At 46.6% G+C, this 24892-nt stretch overlaps 1 protein-coding gene across 4 annotated transcripts in view; it reads right to left on the reverse strand.

Moving 5' to 3' along the window:
• The window catches only part of ASAP1 (ArfGAP with SH3 domain, ankyrin repeat and PH domain 1), a 310121-nt gene that overhangs the window by 73802 nt on the left and 211427 nt on the right, over window positions 1-24892 (reverse strand). For all 4 annotated transcript variants that reach the window (XM_029923855.1, XM_029923857.1, XM_029923859.1 and 1 more), the window contains exons 6-10: window positions 17213-17287; window positions 16730-16779; window positions 10391-10520; window positions 9072-9157; window positions 771-846 (exon numbers count right to left, since the gene is read on the reverse strand). In XM_029923855.1, the coding sequence (XP_029779715.1) occupies window positions 771-846; window positions 9072-9157; window positions 10391-10520; window positions 16730-16779; window positions 17213-17287 (417 nt within the window). The remainder of the gene's footprint in view (window positions 1-770; window positions 847-9071; window positions 9158-10390; window positions 10521-16729; window positions 16780-17212; window positions 17288-24892) is intronic.

Here is a 24892-nt window from a genome sequence, read left to right on the forward strand (position 1 = left end):
ACTGCGACCATGTTAACTGCTAAAAGACAACTGGAGGGGCACCTGGGGGGCTCGGTCAGGTAGGTGTCTGACTTCAGCTCACCTCATGATCTCACGGTTCACGGGTTCGAGTCCCGTGTTGGGCTCTGTGCTATCAGCTCAGAGCCTGGACCCTGCTTTGGATTCTGTGCCTCCCTTCCTCTTTGCCCCTCCCCAGCTTGTGCTCTGTCTCTATCAAAAATACATAAACGTTAAAAAAAAAAAGACAATCAGAAAAAATATGGTTGTACTCATAAAATATATGTTTAATATTATTCAGTGCCAATTGGTTTATGGGGAACAAACTGGTCCTTTCTACTCCTACATTTAGTTTTTTCCTCAAAGAAGTTTTTGTGATTTTACTATAAAAGAAAAACCTAGATATCAGATGAAAAAGAGAAAATACAGAACAAGCAAGTGAAAAAAAACTCCTAAAGGTGCCTTCTGTGAGATGGTCCTAAGTTCTGTCCTTCCAGGGGCAAAACATTGTGCAACCCTGACTGCACGTGATGCTGCTTCTAGACCCCGAATGGAGATCCATCTAGAACCACTGCTGACACATCCTTGCTCTTCCTGTGCCCCACAAACTCTAGGATACTTGACCACTAAGGACTTCGGAGTTAAACTGCCAAGTTTACACAGACACATCACTTACTCTTGCTTCTTTAAAGTTTTTCTCATACAGATTTCAGATTTCCTGATAATCAGCTACAAAAGCAACTTAAAATGCATATATTTTATAAAATACTTACGTTATATAAATCAGCAGCCAGTTTCTCAATGTATTGTTTCAATTTATCAGCCGTTTTCAAGCCATCTTGAAAGAAACTATGATGGAGAACACCAGAGATTTACCGCAAGTATAAAAAAGAAATAAACCCTAGTTACCTGAAAAATCTATTTACTCTCTGCCCACGTAGTCACACAGAACACTTTTTTAGAAGTTTATTTATTCTTTGAAAGAGAGAGAGAGAGAGAGAGAGAGAGAGAGAGAGAGAGGAGAGAGAAAGAGAGAGAGAGAGTGTGCGAGCATGCACAAGGTAGGAAAGGGCAGAGAGAGAGGGAGAGAGAAAATTCCAAGCAGGCTCACACTGTCAGCACAGAGCCTGATGTGGGGCTTGATCTCATGAACCATGAGATCCTGACCTAAGTCAAAATCAAGAGTCACATGCTTAGCCGACTGAGCCACGCAGGCGCCCCTAGAGAAAACACTTATAAATGAATTTCAGTGTTTTATAAAGATGCACCAACAGACAGATCATGGGCACCATGTGACGTGTGCTAGCAGCTATTATGGAGACACTGCAAATTACAGCCATTTCCTGTGCATTTCCGTCTATCCACAGAACCATTCCTCCTGGATGTGCCATTCTGAACTCGAGAGAGACACACAAATCAACCAGTGGAATATCATGAGGATGAATTAGATGCTCTAAGGAGAAAAGGGACTTTTCTAGAAACAAAGGCCTCAGGAAAGCTGGCCATCTTTCAGTTCCCCAAAGACCCCTGGGCGCATGCTTGAAACCCAGAAGCTGGGAGACAGTATCCTGCCACGTGCACAAGGAGACCGCACCCCACACCCTGAATCATAATCAGCACGGACACATGCCGCACATTTGTGAGCTCAGTGGGGTGTGCGTTCTGGCTGTTACTTCCACGATCCCCACAGCAACCCTAACGATTCACGAGCACTGCAATCTCCTCTCCATTTCAGAGGATAAACTGAGGTGCAGGCTGAGCCCCTGAGTTGCTCACACGACTAGTTAAGTGGCAAAACTGGGATTTGAGGCCAGGTTCTGATTCCGATGCCCTTGCCCGTGACTACCAAGTGAGGAGATTCCTTGTCTGACGCCTCTACAGAGCCCCACTCGTTTCAGTGTTTAGAGTTTTCTCGCCCTTCTTGCAGGTTTCTCTAACCCTGCCTTGCTGCAAGTTATTTCTCCCCATGCTTCATCTGCTGCTGTCTCCTCACTAAAGAATGAGGTCCTTGAGGGTGAAGACTGTCTCATGTCTGGGCTGCAGCGGGCCCAACACCAAGCAGACGCTCAGTGAGTGACTGAGAACGCAGCACTACCAGCGACTTTAGGGCACATCTTGGGATGGAGATATATACACATAGGGCCTCCACAGTGATTACCGAAATCCTACATGTTCCAAAAACATTTAAGGTTGACATCTTGAGCTGAGAACCCCTAAGAAAGGGAAATACTATCTTTAGAAGGCCAACGTGCTGTCTACCATCCCACTCTGGTGACCCCTCCCCTCCCTGTCTCAGCTACGAGCTGGAAGGGACTCAGAGTCACAGTCACGACATTTCACTGGGGGCAGCTTCTCGTCCCCTGTTCCCTTCCTCCAGTTCAGCTGGCTCTGGTTCCCTTGAAACTGTGAACTTGGGAGTGAAAAGCGCATCAGATTCTGGCTCTAAATCTCACCGTATGTAGAACCTTGGGCAGGTTCCTGACCCTGCTGAAAGTGTGATCGTCTCTAAAGATGGAATGTTTCCTGGCTTCCAGGAGCCAGATCAAACTACTGGATGAACTACTACAGATGAAAGTGTTTTGTTAATTGGAAAATGAAGCACAAATGTCAGTTCCGATTACCTGTCACTCAACTTAAACATGTGAGCCTCCCGGTAGAAGGCAAAATTATCTGATGACCCACTTGTCCCTTGGCCTCTTTCTCTGTAAATTACTGAAATATAATGAGATCTCTGGAAAATAGATGATGATTAACAGTAATAATAATAATGGCAGCTGGCACATAATTATTTACTCTGTGCCAGTCACTCACTATTATGCATAATTATCTCCTTTAAGTCTCATTAGAGGCCAACAAAATAATTATTATTATTAACCTGTAATAGACAAGGTAACTGAGGCCCAGAGAGGTTAAGTTGCTTAACTAGGGTCATCTAGTCATTAAGTGCAGAGTTGGGATTTGAGTGTAAGTTTACCTATCTCTGGAGCACAGGGTAGTTAAACAACTCAGGCCGGTCTGGGTCTAAACCCTGGCTCTCCCGCTGAGTGACAGCAGCATCTCTGAGTCCCTGCGCCTCTGTGTCCTTCTACAGGAAATGGAGGTAATCTCGCGGGCCTTGTGTTACTGTGAGCACGGCAATAATGCTCTGAGAATGCCAGGCACAGAGAAACGGTTCAATACATGATGGCCACAGGCCAGCAAAATGAGCCTCATTATTTCTCTGACCTTAGGGACACAGCTGCATTAGCTCCAATTCTTAAATAAGCAGCTTGGAGGAAATAGGACCACAGTTCAACAACACAGAGCGCTAGAAAAATGTAAGATGTGCGCCGACGGTCAGAAGAAACCCCACATCTATGCTGACAGGCTGTAACAGAGCCACAATGTGGGAGCTCATGGACACTGAACGCAGTCCCCGTCCAACCGGGCAGAACACGCCCCCTCAGAGCGAGGTGCGGTCTTCTCTCTCCTGAGAAAGTTGCTACAAACTTCACTTCTTATTCTGCTTGTTCTGTGCCAACAATGATGGGAATGGGAGACACTATGTTCTCTGTTTTTAACTTAATTTAAAAGAAATAGAGACAGGAGTGTCTCCCAGTTGCTCCAATCACACATTCTGCTCAGCTCAGAAAGGGGTGCGGCAGGTGGCCAAAGGCTGAAATGCTCAGAGACCGTAATACCATTTTCGAAAGAAGTTAGGATGTCCTATAGTATCAAAGAGAATACGGTTCTTTAAAACAAATTATAAAACAAATTAAAAAAGTAAAGTGACTTCTTAAACACATCAACCATCCATCTCTCCTGAAAGCTGATTTCCAAGCTTCAACTGATTTCCAACTATCCAGGGTGACATTTTCTCTTAGAGACGTTCCCTGTGTGTCCTGAGGTACTAAAGAAACTTACTTAGCATCAGTACCGATTAACTGCAAATACATCTTGACAGTTCGGATCAAAGAGCGAGTGGAGAGTGATATGCTGGGCTTCCATATAAAGACTCTCTGGAATAGAGATGTCTAGGCCCAAATCCAGACTTACAAAATTGGATTTCTGACAACTGAGAGCATGGGCTCTGGAGTCACAAGACTTGGGTTCAGGACTTAGTTCTGTCACCTAATTGTAAGTTCCAAGCTCATGGATCTTTGTTTTTGTGGTGTTGCTGTTTTCCACACTTAAAAAAAAATGAGATAAAATTCACGTACAACGAAATTTACCATTTCAACGTGTACAAGTTAGTAGTTTTTAGTCTATTCATGTGGTGCAAATGTCACCACTTTCCAAGTCCAGAACATGTCCATCACCCCGGAAAGAAAATCCTCTCCTATTAGCAGTGACTCTCTATTCTTCCTTCCCCCGCAAACAATAATCCGCGTTCTGTCTCAGTGGACGGGTCTTTTTGGACACGTCATTTAAATGGAATCACACGAAGTGTGGCCTTTCACGTCTGGCTTCTTTGCTTAGAATAACGGGGCTGGTCCTCCATGTCGTACCCTGTATGAGGAACTGTAACCCTCCCGGGACCTCCCCGAGTGTGATCTGAAACTGGCCCCCGTGATCGGAGGGCAGGGAGAGAGCCGAGAAAGCGGCTGCTCCAGGCTGGTAGGTGGCAGGGTTAGTGGCAGCGAAGGGAGCTTACGTTCGAGTGTTGTCTCAAGAGGCAGCACGATGCCCAGATCCCGGCACCTGCCTCCGAATCTCAGGAGTGTATCCAGAGGCCCTCACAGTGCTCAGCCACGCACACAGCACGCAGGTGTCTCCACAGCTCAGCACCTTCCTCAGGCTGTCCCCTTGGGGCGCCTCTGGGAGCGGGAAAGGCATGTGGGGAAGCCACATTCTGAGGACAGGGGAGGGCGAGGCGCCTCCGAGTGTCTGGGTCCAGCTTGCTGGCCAGTCGGCAGTCATGTCCCTTCGGTGACGTCTCCCAACGTGGTCTAAATACTCTGTTTTCTCATGCGGCCGAGTAAGACCCCACTGCACTGCTCTACCCCAGCCTGTCCGTTTATCAGTTAATGGATATTTGGGTGTTTCCACGTTTGGGCTATTGTGAATAATGATGCCATAAATGTACGGGAACCCATTTTTGTTTAAATACCTGCTTTTAATTCTCTTGCATACATACCCAGGAGTGGGATGGCGACGCTAATTCTAGGCTTAACTTTCGGAGGCGCCGGCAAGCTGTCTTCTGAAGCAGTGGCACCTTCACATTTCTCTCAGTGATGTACTGAGGGCTCCAATCTCTCTACGCTCTCGCCATGACCGATTTTCCATTTTGTTGTTTTGTTACTTAAATACTGCCGTCCTAGTGGGTACGAGGTGGTATCTCACTGTGGTTTTAACGTGCATATCCCCCAGTGACTGATGATGCTGAGGTTTTTTTCTTGTGCTTTTGGCCACTGCATATTTTTTTTTTGAGAAATGGCTATTCAAATTCTGTGCCCATTTTTAAATTGGGTTATCTTTTTGTTGCGGAGTGTAAGAGTTCTTTATACATTATGGATATTAGACCCTTATCAGAGAAATGACTTGGAACTATTTTCCTCCCATTCTGGGGACTGCCTTTTCACTTTCCTAATAGTGTCCATTCACTCACAAAACCTATTACTTTTGAAGTCCAATTTATCTATTTTTCCTTTCGTTTCTTTTTCTTTGTCCATTTTGACACCTGTTTACTGAGCATCTACTGAATGTGTGAATGTACCTCTGGGCAAGTTACTCAGCCTTCCTGAGCAGCACTTTCCCGACTGCTCTTGATAAAGGTCAGCGATTATTCCTTTCAAATTACGGATACCAGAACAATGTTTGTAAGTGCTTGTGATCCTACAGATAGATCATGCTGATACTTGCTAGGCAGGGAAAGGAGTGAGCAGCAGGATCATATGCTTGTCCTGACAGCAGCACATTGCCCACTGGGTTCGATTCTGAGAGGGAGGAGTGACGGGCGTGGGTGCGCTGAAACGGCTAGCAGAAAGTCAAAAGCTCTTCTTTCCTGCTCCCTTCGTCTTTCCATTACAGCAGCTGCATCCCCACTGGGGTGCTGGGCTTCTACAAGGTGTTGCCGGAGCAAATCCGCTCTTGTGCACCACCTGACTTTGCACTGAACATCATTTGGGGACCTGGAATAAGTTCTCAGAATATGAAATTGCTGTCTCTGAGTTAAGTAGAGATGCTTTACAAGTCTACTATATGTCTATTAGGGGTTTTTGAGGGATTGCCTGAAGTAGGAAAGAGTAAGAGTCTCCCCTAAAGAGCACTATCGTTGGGGTGCCTGGGTGGTTCAGTCAGTTAAGCGCCCAACTTAGACTCAGGTCATCATCTCCTGGTCCGTGGGTTCGAGCCCCATGCCGGGCTCTGTGCTGACAGCTCAGAGCCCAGAGCCTGCTTTAGATTCTGTGTCTCCCTCTCTCTGCCCCTCCCCCACTTGCATTCTGTCTCTATCTCTCAAAAATCAATAACATTAAGAAAAATTAACAAAACACTACCCTGGCTTCTTGCTGTGTGGGAGTTTTTGAGGTTCCACCATGGGGGCAGCTAGGGCTGAATGAGTCCTGTTCTAACTCACTTTACTCCTTGATGGTTTTGGATACCTCTCCTCACAAGGAGGCTTTACTGCGTAGGGTTTCCTGCTGATCTCCCTGCCGCGGGAGAGACTCTTCTACCAGATTTCAACAGCTGAATGCGAGCCACCCCCCAAGTCTAATCCCAACTGCTGCCGCCCCTTCAAGGAGCTCTCCTCAGTGCCCCGGATGAAAGTCTCCCCTTCTCCGGATGCCTGTAGCACCGGTTACTTCTGGGGCCCACGGTGTTGACCATGACGCAACTTCCTTCCTGTACCAGTTACCTCCCAGGGATAGAGTCTTGTTTCATCTTCATACCCGAGAACCTACAAAGTACCCAGCTTGTTAGGAGAGTGATAAACAGTCTGGGAAGGGAAAAAGCCGAGGAAGAAAGAATAAAGGGAGATGGTTAGCTATACAGGGCAGAAGTGCTCTCCTTTTCACCTTTACCAACAAAGGCTAAAACATACATAGTTCTCCAAACATCCTACATTTGGAAAACTCATGTTTGTGGAGGTTAAGCCTTTCTCTACAGACTAAGAGAATGTGAGATCAAAAGAAAAGAGACTTCTAGGGCGCCAGGCAGGCTTAGTCAGTGGAGCGTGTGACTCTTGATCTTGGGGTTGTGAGTCTGAACCCCCCATTGGGCACAGAGCTTACTTTAAAAAAAAAGTGAGAAACACAGAGATTTCTAAAATCAGATAATCAGATTTGCTGCCCAAATGCTGTAACTGAGGAAGACTGACAAGCTCACTTATTTCTGTACAGATTTCAAAGCAATGATATGTTTCTAGGAAAACAAGTTGATGAAAGGTGAAAAATTCTACCCTCAACTCCAATGAGGGGACAGCACGACACATTTCGAAGTTTCCCAGGTGCCCCGCTGAGCTACGAAGCCAAAGCCTTGAGTGTGAGGTTTCCACGGGCAAACTTTACAAACAGGCAAACTTTATCTTATAAAAGTGAAATTGTTTTCACTTCGATGGATTATTTTTATATGTGAAACTCATTTATTATACAAGGTAGAATTTGCTTTGAAAAACAGGAAAAAGGTAACAAAGCAAATTCATGTAAATAACTATTTGATCATTAAAATTTTTCCGGAAGAGAAACAATTCTGTACAATAGGCACACGCGGACATGTTTTCTATGGCCCCTGGGCTCCTCAGAATAGCTAATGTGCACGACGTGGCCGGCGCCAGGCGCGCCACTCCACGTGCACCGTCTCATTTCATTCGCACACCTACGGACGTCTGCCCCACCCGACGGATGAGGAGACTGAGGGGCAGAGAAGAACCTGACGAAGATCCCATGGCTGCCCGGCTGCCAGGGTCTGAACTCCCCTGTCTGACTCACGCCTCCCGTGTCCCTGCAGTATTACTGGGGACCTCCCTAAATGTCTCAGTTAAATGCAAAGATGTTCTTAGAACATTAAATTTTGGGGGCGCCTGGGTGGCTCAGTCACTTAAGCATCTGACTTGGCTCAGGTGATGATCTCACGGTTCATGAGTTGGAGCTCATGTCAGGCTCTGAGCTGACAGCTCGAAGCCTGAAGCCTGCTTTGGATTCTGTGCTCTTTCTTTCTCTCTCCCTTAAGGATACGTAAATATTAAAAACAATTTTTAAATGGGCATGTTTTCACATAAAAACTCTATGAAAGCTAATCCAGTAAGCAAACAAGAAGTAAATAAGCAAATGCCACAGAATCTCAAAAATAATAAAAATGCAATGTTCATAGGCAGAAATGGTGCTGGTGTAGAACAATGGATTGTTCTCAAAGCATACCCCCCATTACATAGGAATTCAAGTACGAAGGCTAAGTATTCTTTTTTAAAAAGTTTTTTTCCCAATGTTTATTTATATTTGAGAGACAGAGACAGAGAGAGAGAGAGAAAGAGAGAGAGAGAGAGAGAGAGAGAGAGGGAGGGAGGGAGGGAGGGAGGGAGAGAAAACACGAGTGGGGGAGGGGCAGAGACAGAGACAGAATCTGAAGCAGGCTCCAGGCTCCAAGCTGTCAGCACAGAATCCGACGTGGGGCTCAAACTCACAAGCCACGAGATCATGACCTGAGCCCAAGTTGGATGCTTAAGTGACTGAGGCAAAGTATTCTTAATGCCCAAGGTAATTTAATTTCACCTAATTCAGATGATGAAAACAAATTCCAAGTAGGTACACGTAATAAGTAATAGGTAAAATGCTAAGTAAGCGGGGGAGGGGGTCTCTGTCATGACAGGGATGTATCTATCTGTAACAAGAGCTTAACAGACTGCAGGGTCAATGTTAGGATTTGTGAATAAGACAGCACTTTTGAGTAACCAAATAGTTGCACTAATATGAGTTAGTGATTTACAGAAAACAACCAAGATGGAAGATCTTACTATTTCTTACCATGTGACTATGAAGACTGTTATCAGTATATATAGCGACCAAGTGAAAACCAGAAAGAAAGAAAGAATTGAGAAAGGCAAAGAAGCAAAGGGGCTCTTTACTGAGACTGATAACCGTGATCAATCTTCCACTTACTTGCACTGTGCGTGGTAATACTTTATAAGATTCTGCAGCAGATCCACGCCCTTTTTGGTCTTGATTTCATTAACTTTAATGAGATACTGTGGAAATAAAACAGAATTGCATGCTGATTGTTACAGACAGAGTTTTCCAGTCATGGGTTTGGGGAGCAGAATACCAATTGTGAATCTGCACAAGTTACTGAACCTTGGCTGCCTTTAGACAGTGTGAGTTTAATTTGGGAAATGACCATCGGGCACAGTCACAAGTGTACAAACAAAATGATTAGAGCGTTAGTGGTTCACAAATTCTCAAGATTAGTTTACTAGACAAGTAGAAATCAAACACAGCAAAACATTCTAGAATGTTCGATTATTTCCCCCTGGTGCAGTGGCTCTCAAACTTAGAGTTCACATGGTCGACACCTGAAAGACAGATTGCTCTTTGCAGAAAACAAGTAAAATGGCATTCTCTTTGAGAAATATGCCATGAGGCACTGAAACTTTTAGAGTTTTTGGTACTCAAGAATGAAAGAACAAGAAAAAATTAAAATGAAAACACACTGTTATTAATTATGCAGTTAATGAACACTACTAGCTGTGATATTCACCAGCATCCAAGACTTTCTGTTGGGATTGTTTGCTTTTTTTTCCACTTGTTTTATAATAAAGAAGTGCTTATGAGCAGACAGGTTCAAGAAGAAGCTAAAAGGCGAAAGAGGGAAAAATATTAAAAAAAAAAAAAGAAAAACTTAAAAAATTAAGGAATTTCTATCCATTTCAGTATTTTTGGAAAACTGATAGAAGAACTGTTACACGTTAGCATCAGAATAGCAGGAGGCAGGTCAAGGGGTACCAGTGCCTGCTGGGAACCCAGTTTGAGAACCACTGCTCTAAGTCTAAGGGAGCATGCTTCCACTACATTTCTTTCACGAACTCAGACTTTCTTCATGACGACTTTATTTAAGCTTTCATTCCAACTGGACACATGGTTAAGAAAAAAACAACACATGCTCTAAACCTGGACCAGTAAGACTTCATGTTCACCCGTGTTACTCCTCGCCAAACTTTTTTTCCACACTCACAAGCAACATTAAAGTTCTCACCAAAGAATCCTGTTGTGGCATAAAGAGCCGCACAGGACCAAGGTTCAAAATATGAGACAACAGGGAAATGGCGGATCCCAAAAGGCTTGGAGAAAAATGGAGATGAGAGCCCGGAGGAAACAGTCCCCCGTCATCAAACAGCCTGTATTTAAGCAGAAAAACTGCTGACTAGCAGGAAAGACCAGAGCTGACCGAATGCCAGGCAAGTGCCTGCGAAAGCTGTTCTTACTTCGCACATTTGGAGCTGGAAGAGGCGTCTCTCCTTCTCCATCTCTTCTGCAATCTCGGCTCCCGTGATCTCCGTGCGGATCATCCCGTGCTGCTTTGCGTGCTCTCGCTTCTCCTTCTCGATTTTTGTACTGCAATCAAAGCGGACACTGTCATTAAAAAAAACCAAGAACAAACATTTATGTCTTTCCTTTACATCTTCCCTTTACTGGGAGTCACTGACTGTTTCTTAATTACTATAGGTAAGATGCAGGGACTCATTTTTTTAAATTATTTTTTTTAATGTTTTTTATTTATTTTTGAAAGACAGAGAGAGACAGCATGAACAGGGGAGGGTCAGAGAGAGGAGACACAGAATCCAAAGCAGGCTCCAGGCTCTGGGCTAGCTGTCAGCACAGAGCCTGACACAGGGCTTGAACCCACAAACTGTGAGATCTGACCTGAGCTGAAGTTGGACGCTTAACCGACTGAGCCACCCAGGCGCCCCCTGACGCAGGGACTCTTAAGTTGGTAACACTGATTGAAAGTAAGACTCAAAGAGGACATACACATTGTATAGATTTTCACCTAGGAAATCTCTTGCATCGTAATGCTGATCTTATACATGGATGAATTCTTATATATTCTCTCACATTTCGGTCCACATGAAGAAATTCTGACAGGTGACTTTTTCTTGGGTGAAGTACTTTATGATGAAAAAGATTCAGAAAGTTGGGAGATCTGAGGCATTATCTTGATTGACAACAGATTCGGAGTCTGAGAATCATTTCAGAACAATCAAAGCGCATAGTGGGCATGCACAAAGAGTAGTCAAAGGTGATTCCCAATATTCCTCTGCACCTGGGCCATCTCCATGTCCCCACAACACACATTCATCATTCAGTCATCTGGCAGTGGATTGTACAGAATAAGGTGGGGAGATATCCCAATCCGTAATCTGGAATCCTATGAAAATATCCTTCAGTGGGGAGGGGGCCAAGAGGAAACCTGGCGAGTGTGAAGGGCCCGTATTGAACCCACAGGACCTGAGGCTCCGTCAGCTATGAGGGATGATGTCTGGCAGTAACACCAAGGGTTACAACACTCTTTCTAACAATCCACCTAACTAGAAAACACTCTTCCAATTTCAGAAAGAGCCTGTAATTTCTAGTTGTGAATGCAAAGACAAGCTGGTTTAACCTCCAGAAGTCTCCTTTTAAATTGGGGTGGTGGGAAATCAAACCCCAAGAAAGCCAATATCCTTGTCTATATGCAAACATGGTAGGAAATCAACCCAAAGGAAAATCTACTGCAAATCTGGTTGGGACTCCTCTTCTACCATAATGCCAAGTCTAAGTATCTTTTATCATGCGATGCTGGCCATCAAACAGGTGTGAAAGCAGACCGAGAATAAGCCTCAGCTCTGTCCACTGGTGTGGGTGGGAAGAGAAGCAGGAGACTGAAGACATTTGGGAATAAATGTGAGCAACGGACATAACTTAATAGTAGCAGACATGGGGCGACTTGGTGGTTCAGTCGGTTGAGCGTCTGGCTTCAGCTCAGGTCATGATCTCATGGTTCTTGGGTTCGAGCTCTGTGCTGACAGCTAGCTCAGAGCCTGGAGCCTCTCTTCAGACTCTGTGTCCCCCTCTCTCTCTGACCCTCCCTTGCTCACACTGTCTCTCTCTCTCACTCCCCAAAATAAATAAAACATTAAAAAAATGTTTAAAATAGTAGCAGATTTCTGGGTTAACGTGGTGACTTGACTTGACCACATGTCTTCATTTCTTCTTCCTGCCATTAAGAGGTAGAATTTCCCAAAGGCAAGAATTGAAGACAAAAAAGATAAAAGAATTCGGCAAATATTTGGAAGAGCAGATCTACAGAGAGAGAAAGTTAGAGGGCATACCCCCAAACATGAGGGCTCCCTGCCTCCCTGGCCGTCGTGGCTTCCAGACTCCTGTCACACACCGTCACTAGGCCCGGGGCTGAGGGAGCTGAGTGGTGCCAGAAGACATACCAGTGGACATGGACATTTAGAATTCTCCTGAAGAAAAGCTGTCTTGACATCCTACAACCTAAAACCTACAAAGGCAGCTCACTGCCTTCCTGACAAGCCCTGCTGACGTCTAGGAGCCTTCTATCAACTTTTGGACGCTTTGCTCTGAAATATGAATGGGTGGTGAAGGATCAGGAGGTAACTGAGGAAAGGCTCCAAAATGAAAGCAGGCGATGAAAATAACAAGTCAGGGGGTGGGTGGGCGGTGGGGAGGGAACCAGAGGCAGTAAGAAAGTATTTTTAAAAATATAATCAAATCTTCAGAAAGGTAAAATACTGCATCTATGAAACAAGAAGAAGAGATTATGAAAAGGCCATCAAAAACTCCCAATGAACAGCAAAAAAGGGCCTTGGAAAATTAAAATAAGATGGTCAAAATAAAAAAGTTGACTGAGGGGTGCCTGGGTAGCTCAGTCGGTTAAGTGTGTGACTTCAGCTCAGGTCATGATCTCACGGTTTGTGAGTTCGAGCCCCGGATCTGCTGTCAGTGCAGAGCCTACTTCGGATCCTCTTGTCCCCCCTTCTTTCTGCCCCTCACCTGCTCTCACTCTTTCAAAAATAAGTAAAGCATTAAAAAAAACGTTGACTGAGGGGCGTCTGGGTGGCGTCCGACTTCAGCTCAGCTCATGATCTCATGGTCTATGAGTTCTAGCCCTGTGTTGGGCTCTGTGCGGACAGCTCAGAGCCTGGAGCTTTGGATTCTGTGCCCCCCTCCCCCCAGTCCCTCCCCTATTCATGCTGTCTCTGTCTCTCAAGTCTCTCTCCAAAAAATGAACAAAGGTTAATATTTTTTTTAAAAAAGCCAACTGAAACAGTGAGAATAAAAGGTTGAAAATAATCTAAAACATAACGTAGACAAATAGAAGAGATAAGAGAGAAGAATTATAAGAACCACCTAGGGAATCCAACATTACATGCTGAGGCCTTTTAGGAGAATAAATAGAAAGAAAACAGATGGGAGGAACGACAAGGGACGTTTTGGGAACTGAAGAGCTAAAAATTGCAAAGAGAAGGTCAACGGACGCACCACAGCACGTGAAGAAACTTCGTAGAACATTTAAAGAAACAAAAAGACCTCCACATTTTCTCACTGAAAATAAAAGAATTCCCCAAACCCCACATGTCACACATAAAGAAATGGAAGCAAATACGTTTATAAGAAGAGAGAACTTTAGATTCAGCCAAACTCTCATCTGTGTGAGGCAGGATGAAGATACTTCCGGACATGGCAGAATCTGAACATTTTCCCTCCTTGAGAGCTGTCCCCTGGAAATGAGTGGAAGTGGCATGCCGGCCAAACGTGGGGCCACGCCAGGGAGGAGGACGGGGGAGGGGGCTCCCATGAAGGGGCAGCCTGGGACAGCAGCTGTGCCGCTGAGCTGAAGGGTTCCGAACGGCGTCTCTGGGACAGAACCGATGGGGCTGATGGAGAGCCTAGCAATAACGGATCTGTAAGCATTGTTACAACATACACAGCGTAACATGTAAGCGTTGTTACAACATACACAGTGTAACATGATGATTTTGTTTGAACCAGAAACATTATTCGTAGGTGTCAGACAACAGTTCGGACAGATAACAAAAGATCACATAAGTTTCAAACAGAAGGAGGCAAATGAAGAAACGAGGTAATTATTTCACTAAGGAAAAGCAGAGAAGGGTTCGATGAGAATGGAAAGTGCATTAAGACACCGGGGGACGGGCACTGAACATTTACAGTCGCGGAAGTTCCACACACACAGACGAACAGGGACGGGGTGGTCATGCAAGGGAGCGAAGCCCTTGCTTAGGGACTCAGGAGGGAATAGCAAGAGGACACGGAGGAAGAGAGACAAACCAGCCGGGGAAACAGAGGGGGACGTGGAGGGCAGGAGGGGCGGAGTGAGGACCGCCGCGTCTTTCCACGGGAGGCACGTCGGTTGCCCACATAGGACCCCTTTCTCCCCTTCCTTGTTAGGAAGAGAATCCTCCATCGTCACGTGCGGCACGGATATTCGTACAGCGTGTGAGAAGTGCTGGGAACGGTCCCTGGTCCGCCATGGATGCTCTACTCTGACAGTCTTGTCATTGGGGTTTCTATTCTACTCAGACTCTTTACTGATGCAAGTACTACGTAAGGCTTTCTTTTAGGTACAGGTATTGTTTTGACCACGTATTATTTGATCATTTAAAAAACTTGTTAGAAACTACTAATCAAGTGCCAACTGTATGTCTGACGACAGTGGCAATTAATTCAACGTATTATGTTATCCTGTCTTTCCAGAAGCCTTGAGAAGTGGGTTCAGCTTCTATTATTTCACAGGTGACGATTACTGAAGTTAAGACTCTTGGCTTAAAGTCACAAAGCTGGTAAGTGGAACCACTGAGATTCTCCCGCGGTCTCTGACGTCAGTCTGTGGTCTTACTATTTATTATGCCTCACTGCCTCCCGGGCTCTAAAGGGAAGACCACAGCCCACCCCCCTGGTTATCAAACCCAATAAAGTAACTTTCTTTTGGATGTTGTTTTGTTTTCTGTAGTTCATAATCAAATAAGCCCCATCACATCAAATAATCAACTATTTGGGGTTTTTTTTCTTCCTGTACCAGTATACATAGTGAGGAAGAAGGCCGTCTTAGGGAAATCATTTGCTGACAGAGATTTATTAGAAAAGAAAAGTAAGAGGAAAACCTCTGGTGAAATCTTAAAATCAGGACCCACTTAAATGATGAGTCCTGGGCACACATTTCCACATCTGGATAATTCTCTCATTCCTGTAGCAACTATTCCCTGTGTGTGAGCTGTGGGCCCACGGATCTGCAGGGCACTGGGAGATCAACACCAAACACAAGGACGATATGGTCCCTGCGCTCCGGGGGGTCAGACGCCAGAGCACAGCGCAGACTCACGAGCAGCCAGACAAGTGTGACTACAGCTGAGCCAGGGGCCAGGAAGGGTACCCAGAGCATTCTAGAACGGTTCTTGTCCCGGGACCTCCATAATACTGACCACCCGGCACTTCAAGGCCTTCTACCAACTGTATTTTTATAAGATACCAAAAATACAGTCCCGCCACCCAATATCGGTAGTGTTTTAGTTGACAAAGCACATACTGTATCTCGTTTTATTTCCACGTCCTACAAAAGAGATCTGTTCCACAAGTCTAGAGCAAAGGCTTTTTTTTCTCCCTTCTGTGGACTCCAGCCCCTTCTGTGTGTATTTAGCTCTATTCCAAGCCCAGGGCTTGAAGCTGCCTCTGGGCAGGGCAGCCCTGAGCTCACAAGAGTGAGCATTCATGGTCCCCTTTCTCACAGAAAGACGGGATGGCCTCCACTATTCCCTCACATCACGGACCGTTTTAAGAGCCCTTCTGTTCTCAGCTGCATTTACAGCCATCAATGCGTAAAAGTATTCCTAAGGTGGCAGGCCTCCAACAAAGCATTTATTACATAAACATTTGTAGAAGTGGTTCGGCAAGAAACAAATTCAACCCTGAATTTGTTTTTCTTTTGTTGGTGTTTTCATTCTGCTGTTGTTGCTGTCTCCAAAAATGCTTTCATGATTCCACGGTGACAGCTATCTGAGTTTACAGCCAACCTTTTTTATTAAGTGCTTTTAAATGTATTTCTCCTCCCACCACACCTCCTGGTAAAGCGAATGTCTCGGAGGAATAAAAATGAGGGACGGTGGCGGGACTCACACAGCAGGAAGCTGAGCCAGGCCCATACCACACCTCTCGTGTGCGCTGTCTCCACAGTCCCGGCAATCACCCCCCCCCAGGCAGGCCCCCGGTGCCTGTGACCGGCTGCTCTGGCTCAGGGGCCACACGGACCCAGGGGAAGGCCAGCAGGACAGTGCCCAGCTCTAGGACCTCCTGTGACCCCTTCAGTCTCTCTGGGCTGCACTGCCCCGACGCAGAACCAGGCAGTGAGGTGACTGTGCGGAGGTCATGCAGGTAGAACATGCGCACAGGCCCTGGCAGGCAGGAGGAGCTCGCCAATCGCCATGCAGGAATGTAAACAGCCTAAAGTTACACACTAACAGTAATGAAAGAAAAGCTGCAATGGTCAGATGGACAACTTGAGAGTCCGAGTTGGCAGCCACGGGCTCACAGACCCTTGGAGTTAACAGCGCACCCCCCTCCAGACAAGGAGGCTGGAGGTCTAGCCACTTCCAGTTAGGTCAGCGTACCCAAGCCCCTGGCCCTTACAAGGAGGTACTAAACGAGTTCTCGTCCAGAAAACATTAGGTAAGAGGTCTGTCCTGCTAGTGAACTTTTTCTTAAGAAATTCATGACTATAAAAAACAAAAAAGACAACTTACAACTTTGTCTCATAGTCTTTCCAAGCTTTGTCAAACGGCTTCTTGAGATCCTTAGGAAAGAGAAAACGAGACTGAGATTGCATTCGCTTTTGCTCAAAGGCAAATAAACATTCTGAAGTCAGATGGCAGCTCTCTTCATGGGCAGCGTGAGAGCTGACAGGCTCCGGCGCACTCCACAGCGTGTCGCACGTGAGAAGCCCGAGCCACAGGAAGGGCGCGCTTTCCCGTGATGACCGTGGGGTCGCCGGAGGCTCCGCACAGACTCCCCGCAGCCCAACATTCCCGAAGGGGACTCATCTTATTCCTGTCGATAGGGCTGAGTGAAGCGGCTCATCTTTTCCAATGGTCATTTTCCAAGTACTTTCTTTTATGCTAAAAATGTTCAGAGTGCCTTTCAAATGCAAGTGCCGCTATGATCTTAAAAGAGGGGGGAAAATCAATCCTTTCCAGTAAAAAGTGAAAATCAAACTTCTGAACACTTACTCCTTTGACTCCCTTCAGGTCTCCTTTCAACAAGGAGTCCAAGGTGAAGATCACATTGTGGCTCAGACCCTGGAGCTGGAAAGGAAAGCAGACATGGGAGACGGTTAAAAAAGAAAGTGCGTGAGGAATAATAAAATCAGCTACCATGGACTGAGCACCCTGCACCCATGGGGCTCTGTGCACGGGCTTCCGTGCACCGTCTTGCGGCCCCCGTGCGCCCGTGAGACCGGCCTCCCCGCACACAGCAGGTGCACGAATCGCGGGGAGCCCAGGCTCGGAATGACCCAGCGCCGGTGCGTGCACCCCTGTGCGAGTAACTCCTTGCACCCCCTGCAGACATGTCACCGCTCCCCTGCTGACAAGGGGGACCGAAATAAGAACAAGGCAATGTGAGGCGCCTGGGTGGCTCAGTTGGGTAACTGAATTCAAGTCCGCGTCGGGCTCTGTGCTGACAGCTCGGATCCTGGAGCCTGCTTCGCATTAAGTGTCTCCCTCTCTTTCTGCCTCTGCCCCTCCCCCCCAAATGAATAAACATTAAAAAGTTTTTTTTTAAAGAATGCGGCCATGTGAACAGACAGGGACACCTGCTGTCACCTGCCTACTGCCCTCATCCTGCGCTCCCCACGGCTCGCCATCCCACCTCTGCCCTCCCCGGCATTCAATTCCCACACCAGGGAAGCTGCCCAGGGCACACCACCAGAGGGCAGGGACAACCAAGCTCTCTTCTTCCAAAGACAAAGAGATTCTGAATACCAAGATAACAAGACAGTTCTGTCTGTGTAATTTCGCTGCCACCTTTCCCCCACCCACAGAGAAACAGTCTGGCTGGCAGGTGCCAACAACAAGAAGCCACAGATTTGGGGTCTGTGTTCTGTGAGGTCAAGGGCATTGGTTCCTAGGGAGTGGAGCAAAAAACATCTTAGCTACTATAAGGGCTGTGGCTTTCCAAAGGGCCAGAGTATGTAAACTTGACATAGGCTGCATCTTTGGTATTAAAACTTCATGGGGGGAATAATTAGTTTAAACTTCCTCCCTTCCTTTCTCTCTCTCTCTCTCTAAATGTTTATCTATTGGGGAAGGAGGGGCAGAGAGAGGGAGGGAGAGAATCCCAAGTAAGCTCTGCACTGTCAACACTGAGCCTGATGCAGGACTTGAACCCATAAACTGTGACATCATGATCTGAGCCAAAATCATGAGTCAGACACCTAACTAACTGAGCCGCCCAGGTGCCCCCCAAAACGCCTTTAAGAGACTCCTTGGGATGGGGTGGCACGGTGTGCAGGGAATACTAACGTTGGAAAGCACAGGCTGTGGGCATGAGATGGGAAAAGAGAGATGAACAGGACCCAGTCTCTGCCACAGAGACACAGCTGCACTAGTTCTCAGCCAGCTCCTTCCTGGAATGTCAGCTCCGGCAGCCGGCTCTCCTCAGGAGTCGGTGTGGACGGTGGGAAGCGAGGCAGGGGTGGACCAGCCCTCCACTCCTCATGCCAGGGCCGACCTCTCCTCGATTCGTGGACATCCTTAATTTTCTTCAAAACACTTACCGTCCCTCACCTCTTTGTTTGCTGTACCCTCAGTTTGAACACAAGCTCTCTGAGAGTAGGGTCTGCATGTTCACTGCCGTATTTCCAGAATCTAGAACACTGCCTGGCACAGAGTAGGTGCTCAATAATTATGCGTAGAATATAGGAAATCCAGACTCATGTGAGCACAAGGTTCTCTACAGGACTATTTCGAGGGTAAGCTTAGTACTTGTCAATAAGGGACTAGTTAGATTACGAAGTTCTGAACAGTAGCCATAAAACTGAGAAAGTTCTCTAACTTTGGAAACGGCTCCAAGATAAATTGTTATGTGATAAAAGCAAAGTATAAAACCGTATTCACAGCATACAAAGTTCGGTGTAAAGAGAACGGGGCGCCGGGCTGGCTCAGTTGGTGGAGCAGGTAACTCTTGACCTGAGGTTGTGAGTTCTAGCCCCAGATTGGGTGTAGAGAATACTTAAAAACTTAAAACTTTAAGATATTCTAAAATGATGAAATGACAGTGATTCTCAACCATTTTTAACTCAGTCCTAGAATCAGGCTTGTGAAATGAAGCAGGAAAAAATAATACATTAATGTTATGCCACTTTGGTCTGAAGGCTGCATTATAAAATAAGAATGAAAAAATTATGAAACTCTGTGGTTAGTACTGAAGGTGGGGGTTGTGCGGAAGGAAAAGTCCCTCAGAAGCCATGCACTGACCACACAACAGACACGCTGTAACCTTTCAGTGCTGTCGCCGGGGTTAGCAAGGGGGCGGGGAGGCTGTAGCCGTGCAGATGGAAAACCCCAAGAATTAAGAACTTCTTTGTGGTTATCCACACACGTACTCCTGGGGGCTGATAAGAAACCAAGAAGGCCAAACGTCGTGTATTTATGAATTAGAATCTTCCCAGCGGAGAGCTTAGCAAAAAGCCCCAGGGAAAAAAATCTGAAACTTAAAACTTTCCCCACCTTATTTCCCAGGAGAAAGTCGGTTAATCTGTAAAAATGTGCAGAGCCATGGTTTTAGGTAAAACGCGAATAGAAATGCTCTGTCATTATGAAGATGCAGAGAGAAGTTAGAGAGAAAAGACTACTCTCAAGAAAAGGAAACTTTTGAGAAATACTTCGCGAGAGGCCATAATTTCCTTCGCTGCAGATCTCAATGAAGAGAAGACCTATTTCCTCTGATACTGGAAGGTACTGCTGTGTGATAGAGATGGATTACGTGACTTCGTGGTTGTAGGATTCTGTGATTTTCTTGCTTTTTTATTTTCCGGTTCTTTCAGGAATCCTCCTCGCGGCCTGAGCAAGGCTTGCAAATGGACACGGAAGCTTGGGGCAACCAGGAGGAGGGCAAGGTAACCCAGTAATAAAACGAGCAGACAGACTTCCTGTATCACCTTCATCATCCTCAGTGGCTTCTTTAAAAGCCTCTCAAATCTATTATATCATCAGTGCCCATTAATTTTACTAAAATCCTATTCATTACTCCATTTCCATTTATTCAACTTCCAACCTATTTCCCTTCCTTTAATGATAAAGTTGAATTAATGTACGTTGTTTACACCAGGCGGTGAAGGGTAGGTTTTTAAGAGCGCCTCTGTTTCCATTTTATTAAGCAGACACATGAGCAAGCATCTCAGGAGTGATGTTTGGGTGTGGTAGATGTATCTACTTCCCAAACAAGGGGCTGTTTCCTTCCTCACCAGGAGGAAATTTCCTCCACAAGTATATACATCAAGCCAACGAGAAATTTGGAACAGACGGGAGGAGGCTGACGTCTATTCTTTCATCAGGCGAAAGTGATTTGTTCAAGCAAACAGACTGTAATTCGTACTGGTTTTGGTCACAATAACCACTTACTCCTACAACTGGTCGGACGCCACCAGACATTAGATGAACAGCCCCCGTTAGAGGGGACTCCATGACGGCCTTCCTCTATGTACCTGCTCTGGTTTTTTTAAACCCCTTTAGAGCTTTACCACAAAATGAAATGATCTCATTATTTCTTTATGATTTATCACCTGTCTTTGCCTCTCTAGAAGGTCTGCTTCTTAATTAAGGGGAAGCATGTCCTCTTCTCTGTCCACTAACTGACCAGGTCCCAAAGCAGGAGCCAGCAAGCAGCTGCTGGTCGCCACGCCGCACCGTGGTTTCTGGCTTGCCTGTGGGCCCGCGGGGGGCTGTGTCACTCTTCGGGCACACAGACACAGGACTGGGGGGGCAGTGACTCAGCAGAGTCGCTCTGGGAGCGCAGCACGGCCCTGCACGCCGTGCCCTGCCCCCACAGCCCCCACATGCACCCGGCACTGCATCTACGAAGGGGGCCAGAGTTTGTGCGCTCTGTCATCCTGCATTAATCCTGACATTCCTTCTCCACGGCCCACCGGTTCCCTCTCCTTCCCCTCTACAGACAGGAAGTAAGGCCAATGCAAATCTGCTGACTTGCTCAACACATTGGAAAATCCAATTAAAATAATGAGCCAGCTCCCAGCAGTTAAGTCTTGGATTCCCTGGAATGAATTAGGTGCTTCGTCTAGTGTGTTAACTCCTTCCTGGCACGCTCCCGCATGTTCACGGCGGTGCCCTGTCGTCGGCAGTCCCAGGGAGTTAAGATACACTGGCAGGAGTTCTCAGCAGGGGCTGAGAAGCCCAGAGGCATGTGGCCACTCATCACTGTTGGCCTGCAGGACTTTGGGCAAACCGTTAACCTTACCGACTCGGTTTTCTGATTTTACAGTGGGTATCCTGGCAACTTCCTCCACGAGCCAAGGCTGGTGTGACAGGATCAGGCAGAACGGACACCAACAAAGCTCCCACTTGGTGGCAGGCCACGGGCTGCCTGCCTTTACACCACCGCTCCAGTGGTGGCTCCTGGGACCCCTCAAGGTGTTGCTGACGCGTTCAAACACACTCAGCTAAGTGGAGGGGTCAAACCACAAGCCAGGGCCAACTCCAAAGTCAGTGAACCATTTACAGCATTATATTCTTGCAGATTATCAGAAATTTTTTACGTTTGTTTGTTGATTGTGTGTATGAGAGAGAGTGGGGAGGAGAAAGAGAGAGAGGGAGGGATGAAGGGAGAGGGAGAGAAGGGGGGAGGGAGGGAGGGAGGGAGGGAGGGAGAGAGAGATCGAGCAATCCCAGGGCTGTGAGATCATGACCTGAACCAAAATCAAGAGTCAGCCACCCAACTGATTGAGCAACCCAGGCATCCCCGATGATCAGAACGTTTTGAAGACTCTAATATACTACATACATGAATTAACAATTATTATCAGCTATTACCGACCTACTAAACTGAGCTTTATTGTATTTGGTTGCACATGCATTAAGGGGAAACAAAGAATACTGCTTTGAGGGCACTCACAATTCCAACACAGATGACACTTAATGTTCCCGCCCTACCCACTGCTCACGAACACTGCTCACGCATTTGTAACAGTTTACACTTCACAGCTGCTAGAGCACCCAGTCCTCACATGATCAACTTAGCGAGGTGTGTGCCTGGATAAGTCATTCAACCTTTCAGGGATTTAGAGATTCAGTCATTCAGCCTGATCTGGTCTCCTTCCTCACAGTGGCACTGGTAAGGCTGCCTCCATATGGTGCCAAGGGTGATTCAGTGTAGACCCTGGGGGCTGTGCATGCAAACTGCTGCACAGCAAGGACTCTTAATGAAATGCAACTAGGCTGACTTTCTCACACTTGAAAAGCTCAGCTGCAGTGGTGCAAAAAATGCAATGATGGCATTTGGGATACGGGAACAGGTCTTCTGAGGCTGGGGCGGAGGCTGGGAGGCCTCCCAAATGTCCTTCATATTGCACACCATTCCTCCAGTGGCCCTGGTTTCCTCCCTGCCGCATCTGGCAGGGGAGTCTCTACCAACTGTAGGGTAACACATCCCAGGCCCCGCCATGCTCCAGTCCCGGCAAAGCCGCCAGGGTTACATTTATTAAAATGACAGATGGTACTGTGTTTAACGATGTCCTCTAATGCTACGGCTCACAACAATGCAGTAAGATGGACCTTAGTCTCACCCCATTGAGGAAACAGGCTCAGAGCAGTCAAGGAACTCACCTAGGGTTAAACAGTGAGAATGCAGATGGTTGGAGTTTTAATTAAGGTTTTTCCTGACTCCAAAGGTCATTCTCACTTCCTGAGTCCTGCTGTTCCGGCGATCTTTTAAAATGACTATCAGCTCCTGCTCAAAACCCATCCATGGGGTCCCCTGGACCTGCATTCAAATCCGACCTCACAATTTAAGTCTGGCCCTGGCAACCTGCCTGAAGGGCCTCTACCCTTGCCCACCGCCCATCACCCATGCCAGCTCTTCTTCTGGTTCTTGATCCATCAAGCTCTCTCACCCATACAAATGCTTTACCATTAGCCTGGACCTCTCTTCCGCTGGCTACTGCCAAACAGCTTCCTATTCTCCATGCCTCCCCTTGGTGAGGCCCTGCGCACATTTCCACAGAGGTCTCTCCTCCTTGATCTCCCAAGTCTAAACTAGGCACCACAGGCTCCCTTTCAGAGAACAATGAATTTTACAAGCACTTGACTGTTTCTCTAGGGTCTAGAGTTTCACCCATCACTGTGTTACATCCAACCCCTAGCAGAGTGTAGATACGTTAAATGAAACGCGTGTTGACAGAGTAAATGGCTGAACAAAGGAATTCCTCCTCTCCACACCAGGAAAGCTGTTCTGAGACTCGGAAGTATTACAGAATGTGAATGAGTTTTGGTCTTCCTGGGGCACTCTGCATTTCCAGATTAGAAGAGAGGGAGGTGGGGCGGATTTAGGAGAGAAATGGGAGATTAGGACTGCTCCCAGCATGTGGTGGGGGGTGAAAGAGCAAAGGTACCTTCCATCCAGCAGCTGCCAGGCTTTGACAACTGGAGGAGAGTGTTCTAGATCGGAACCTTCTTCACTTCTCGTTTCTGTCAATGATAAACAAGAGGTCTACGAGGTCTCTACTATACCTTGCGGGGATAGTACTCTTAGAGCCTAAAATGAGATACTGAGACGGGACCAAACACACCAGAGAGAAACCCAGACCACCGGGGTGACAAGGGCCTGGGGAAAGGCTCCTGCTGCCTCCAAAGCAGGATGCAGCCCTGTCACCGCCCCCAACACAGCAACAAAGACAGTCCCTAAACAGTCCTATAGTGATGCTGTCCAGTTAGAAGGGCCAATTCCTAGTTCCTACCAAACCCCTGGGTTTTTATCCTGCCTATAATGTCTACCGTAAAACTTCCAGTAGAACCTTTTGAAGAAGTCTGAACTATCTCACGAAAGTAAACATCTTTTTTTAAAATCTTTTTTAAAATGTTTATTTTTCAGAGATAGAGCAAGAGAGTGAGCCAGCAAGGGGCAGAGAGAGAGAGAGAGAGGGAGAATCAGAAGCAGGCTCCAGACTCTGAGCTGTCAGCACAGAGCTCGATGTGGGGTTGAACCCACGAAACTCGAGATCATGACCTGAGCTGAAGTCGGACACTTAACTGACTGAGCCACCCAGGCGCCCCAAGAAAGTGAGCTTCGTAATCTGACCACAGCAAGGAAGGGATGGGACCACCAGGCCTTGAGCTCCCGGCAGTTTCTTCCCATTTCCTAATGGACCCAAACAATAGTGAAGGAAGGGGAAATAAAAATATGCAAACTGAATTTATGCAGTAACGAGGGCCAACATTTAAATGATCTATTATCACTGCGCGTGCAGACATTTCAAATGATGCCTTCAACTACTGCTCTCAACAGTGAGAAAATGGCAACAATGGAAATGTTCAAGGCAGGAGACTGGGTAAATGAATCCTGGTGCGAATAAATGACAGGCATGACGGAGCTGTGGGCAATGCAGTCCTGGGCACTGCTGACGGGTTCGGCAGACCCTGTGCTGGGGACAGTCCCTGACTAGGGACGAGGCTCCAGGCTCGACCCCACCTCAACCACAGAAGCTCTGCTTTAAGAGGCTGTATGCTTCCAGTAAGCAAACGTCTGAGACTACCGTTTTCCTTTCCGAAACAGGAAAACATTTTCAAAATACATAAACAAGTGGGAAATCAGGTTATAAAATAGCGCTATAGTATGAAGCCAACATGGTTAACAAATAGAGACAATAAATACACATACAAGAAAAGATTTATAAACAG

This window comes from Suricata suricatta, chromosome 15, assembly GCF_006229205.1.
Source record: "Suricata suricatta isolate VVHF042 chromosome 15, meerkat_22Aug2017_6uvM2_HiC, whole genome shotgun sequence".
Taxonomy (NCBI): domain Eukaryota; kingdom Metazoa; phylum Chordata; class Mammalia; order Carnivora; family Herpestidae; genus Suricata; species Suricata suricatta.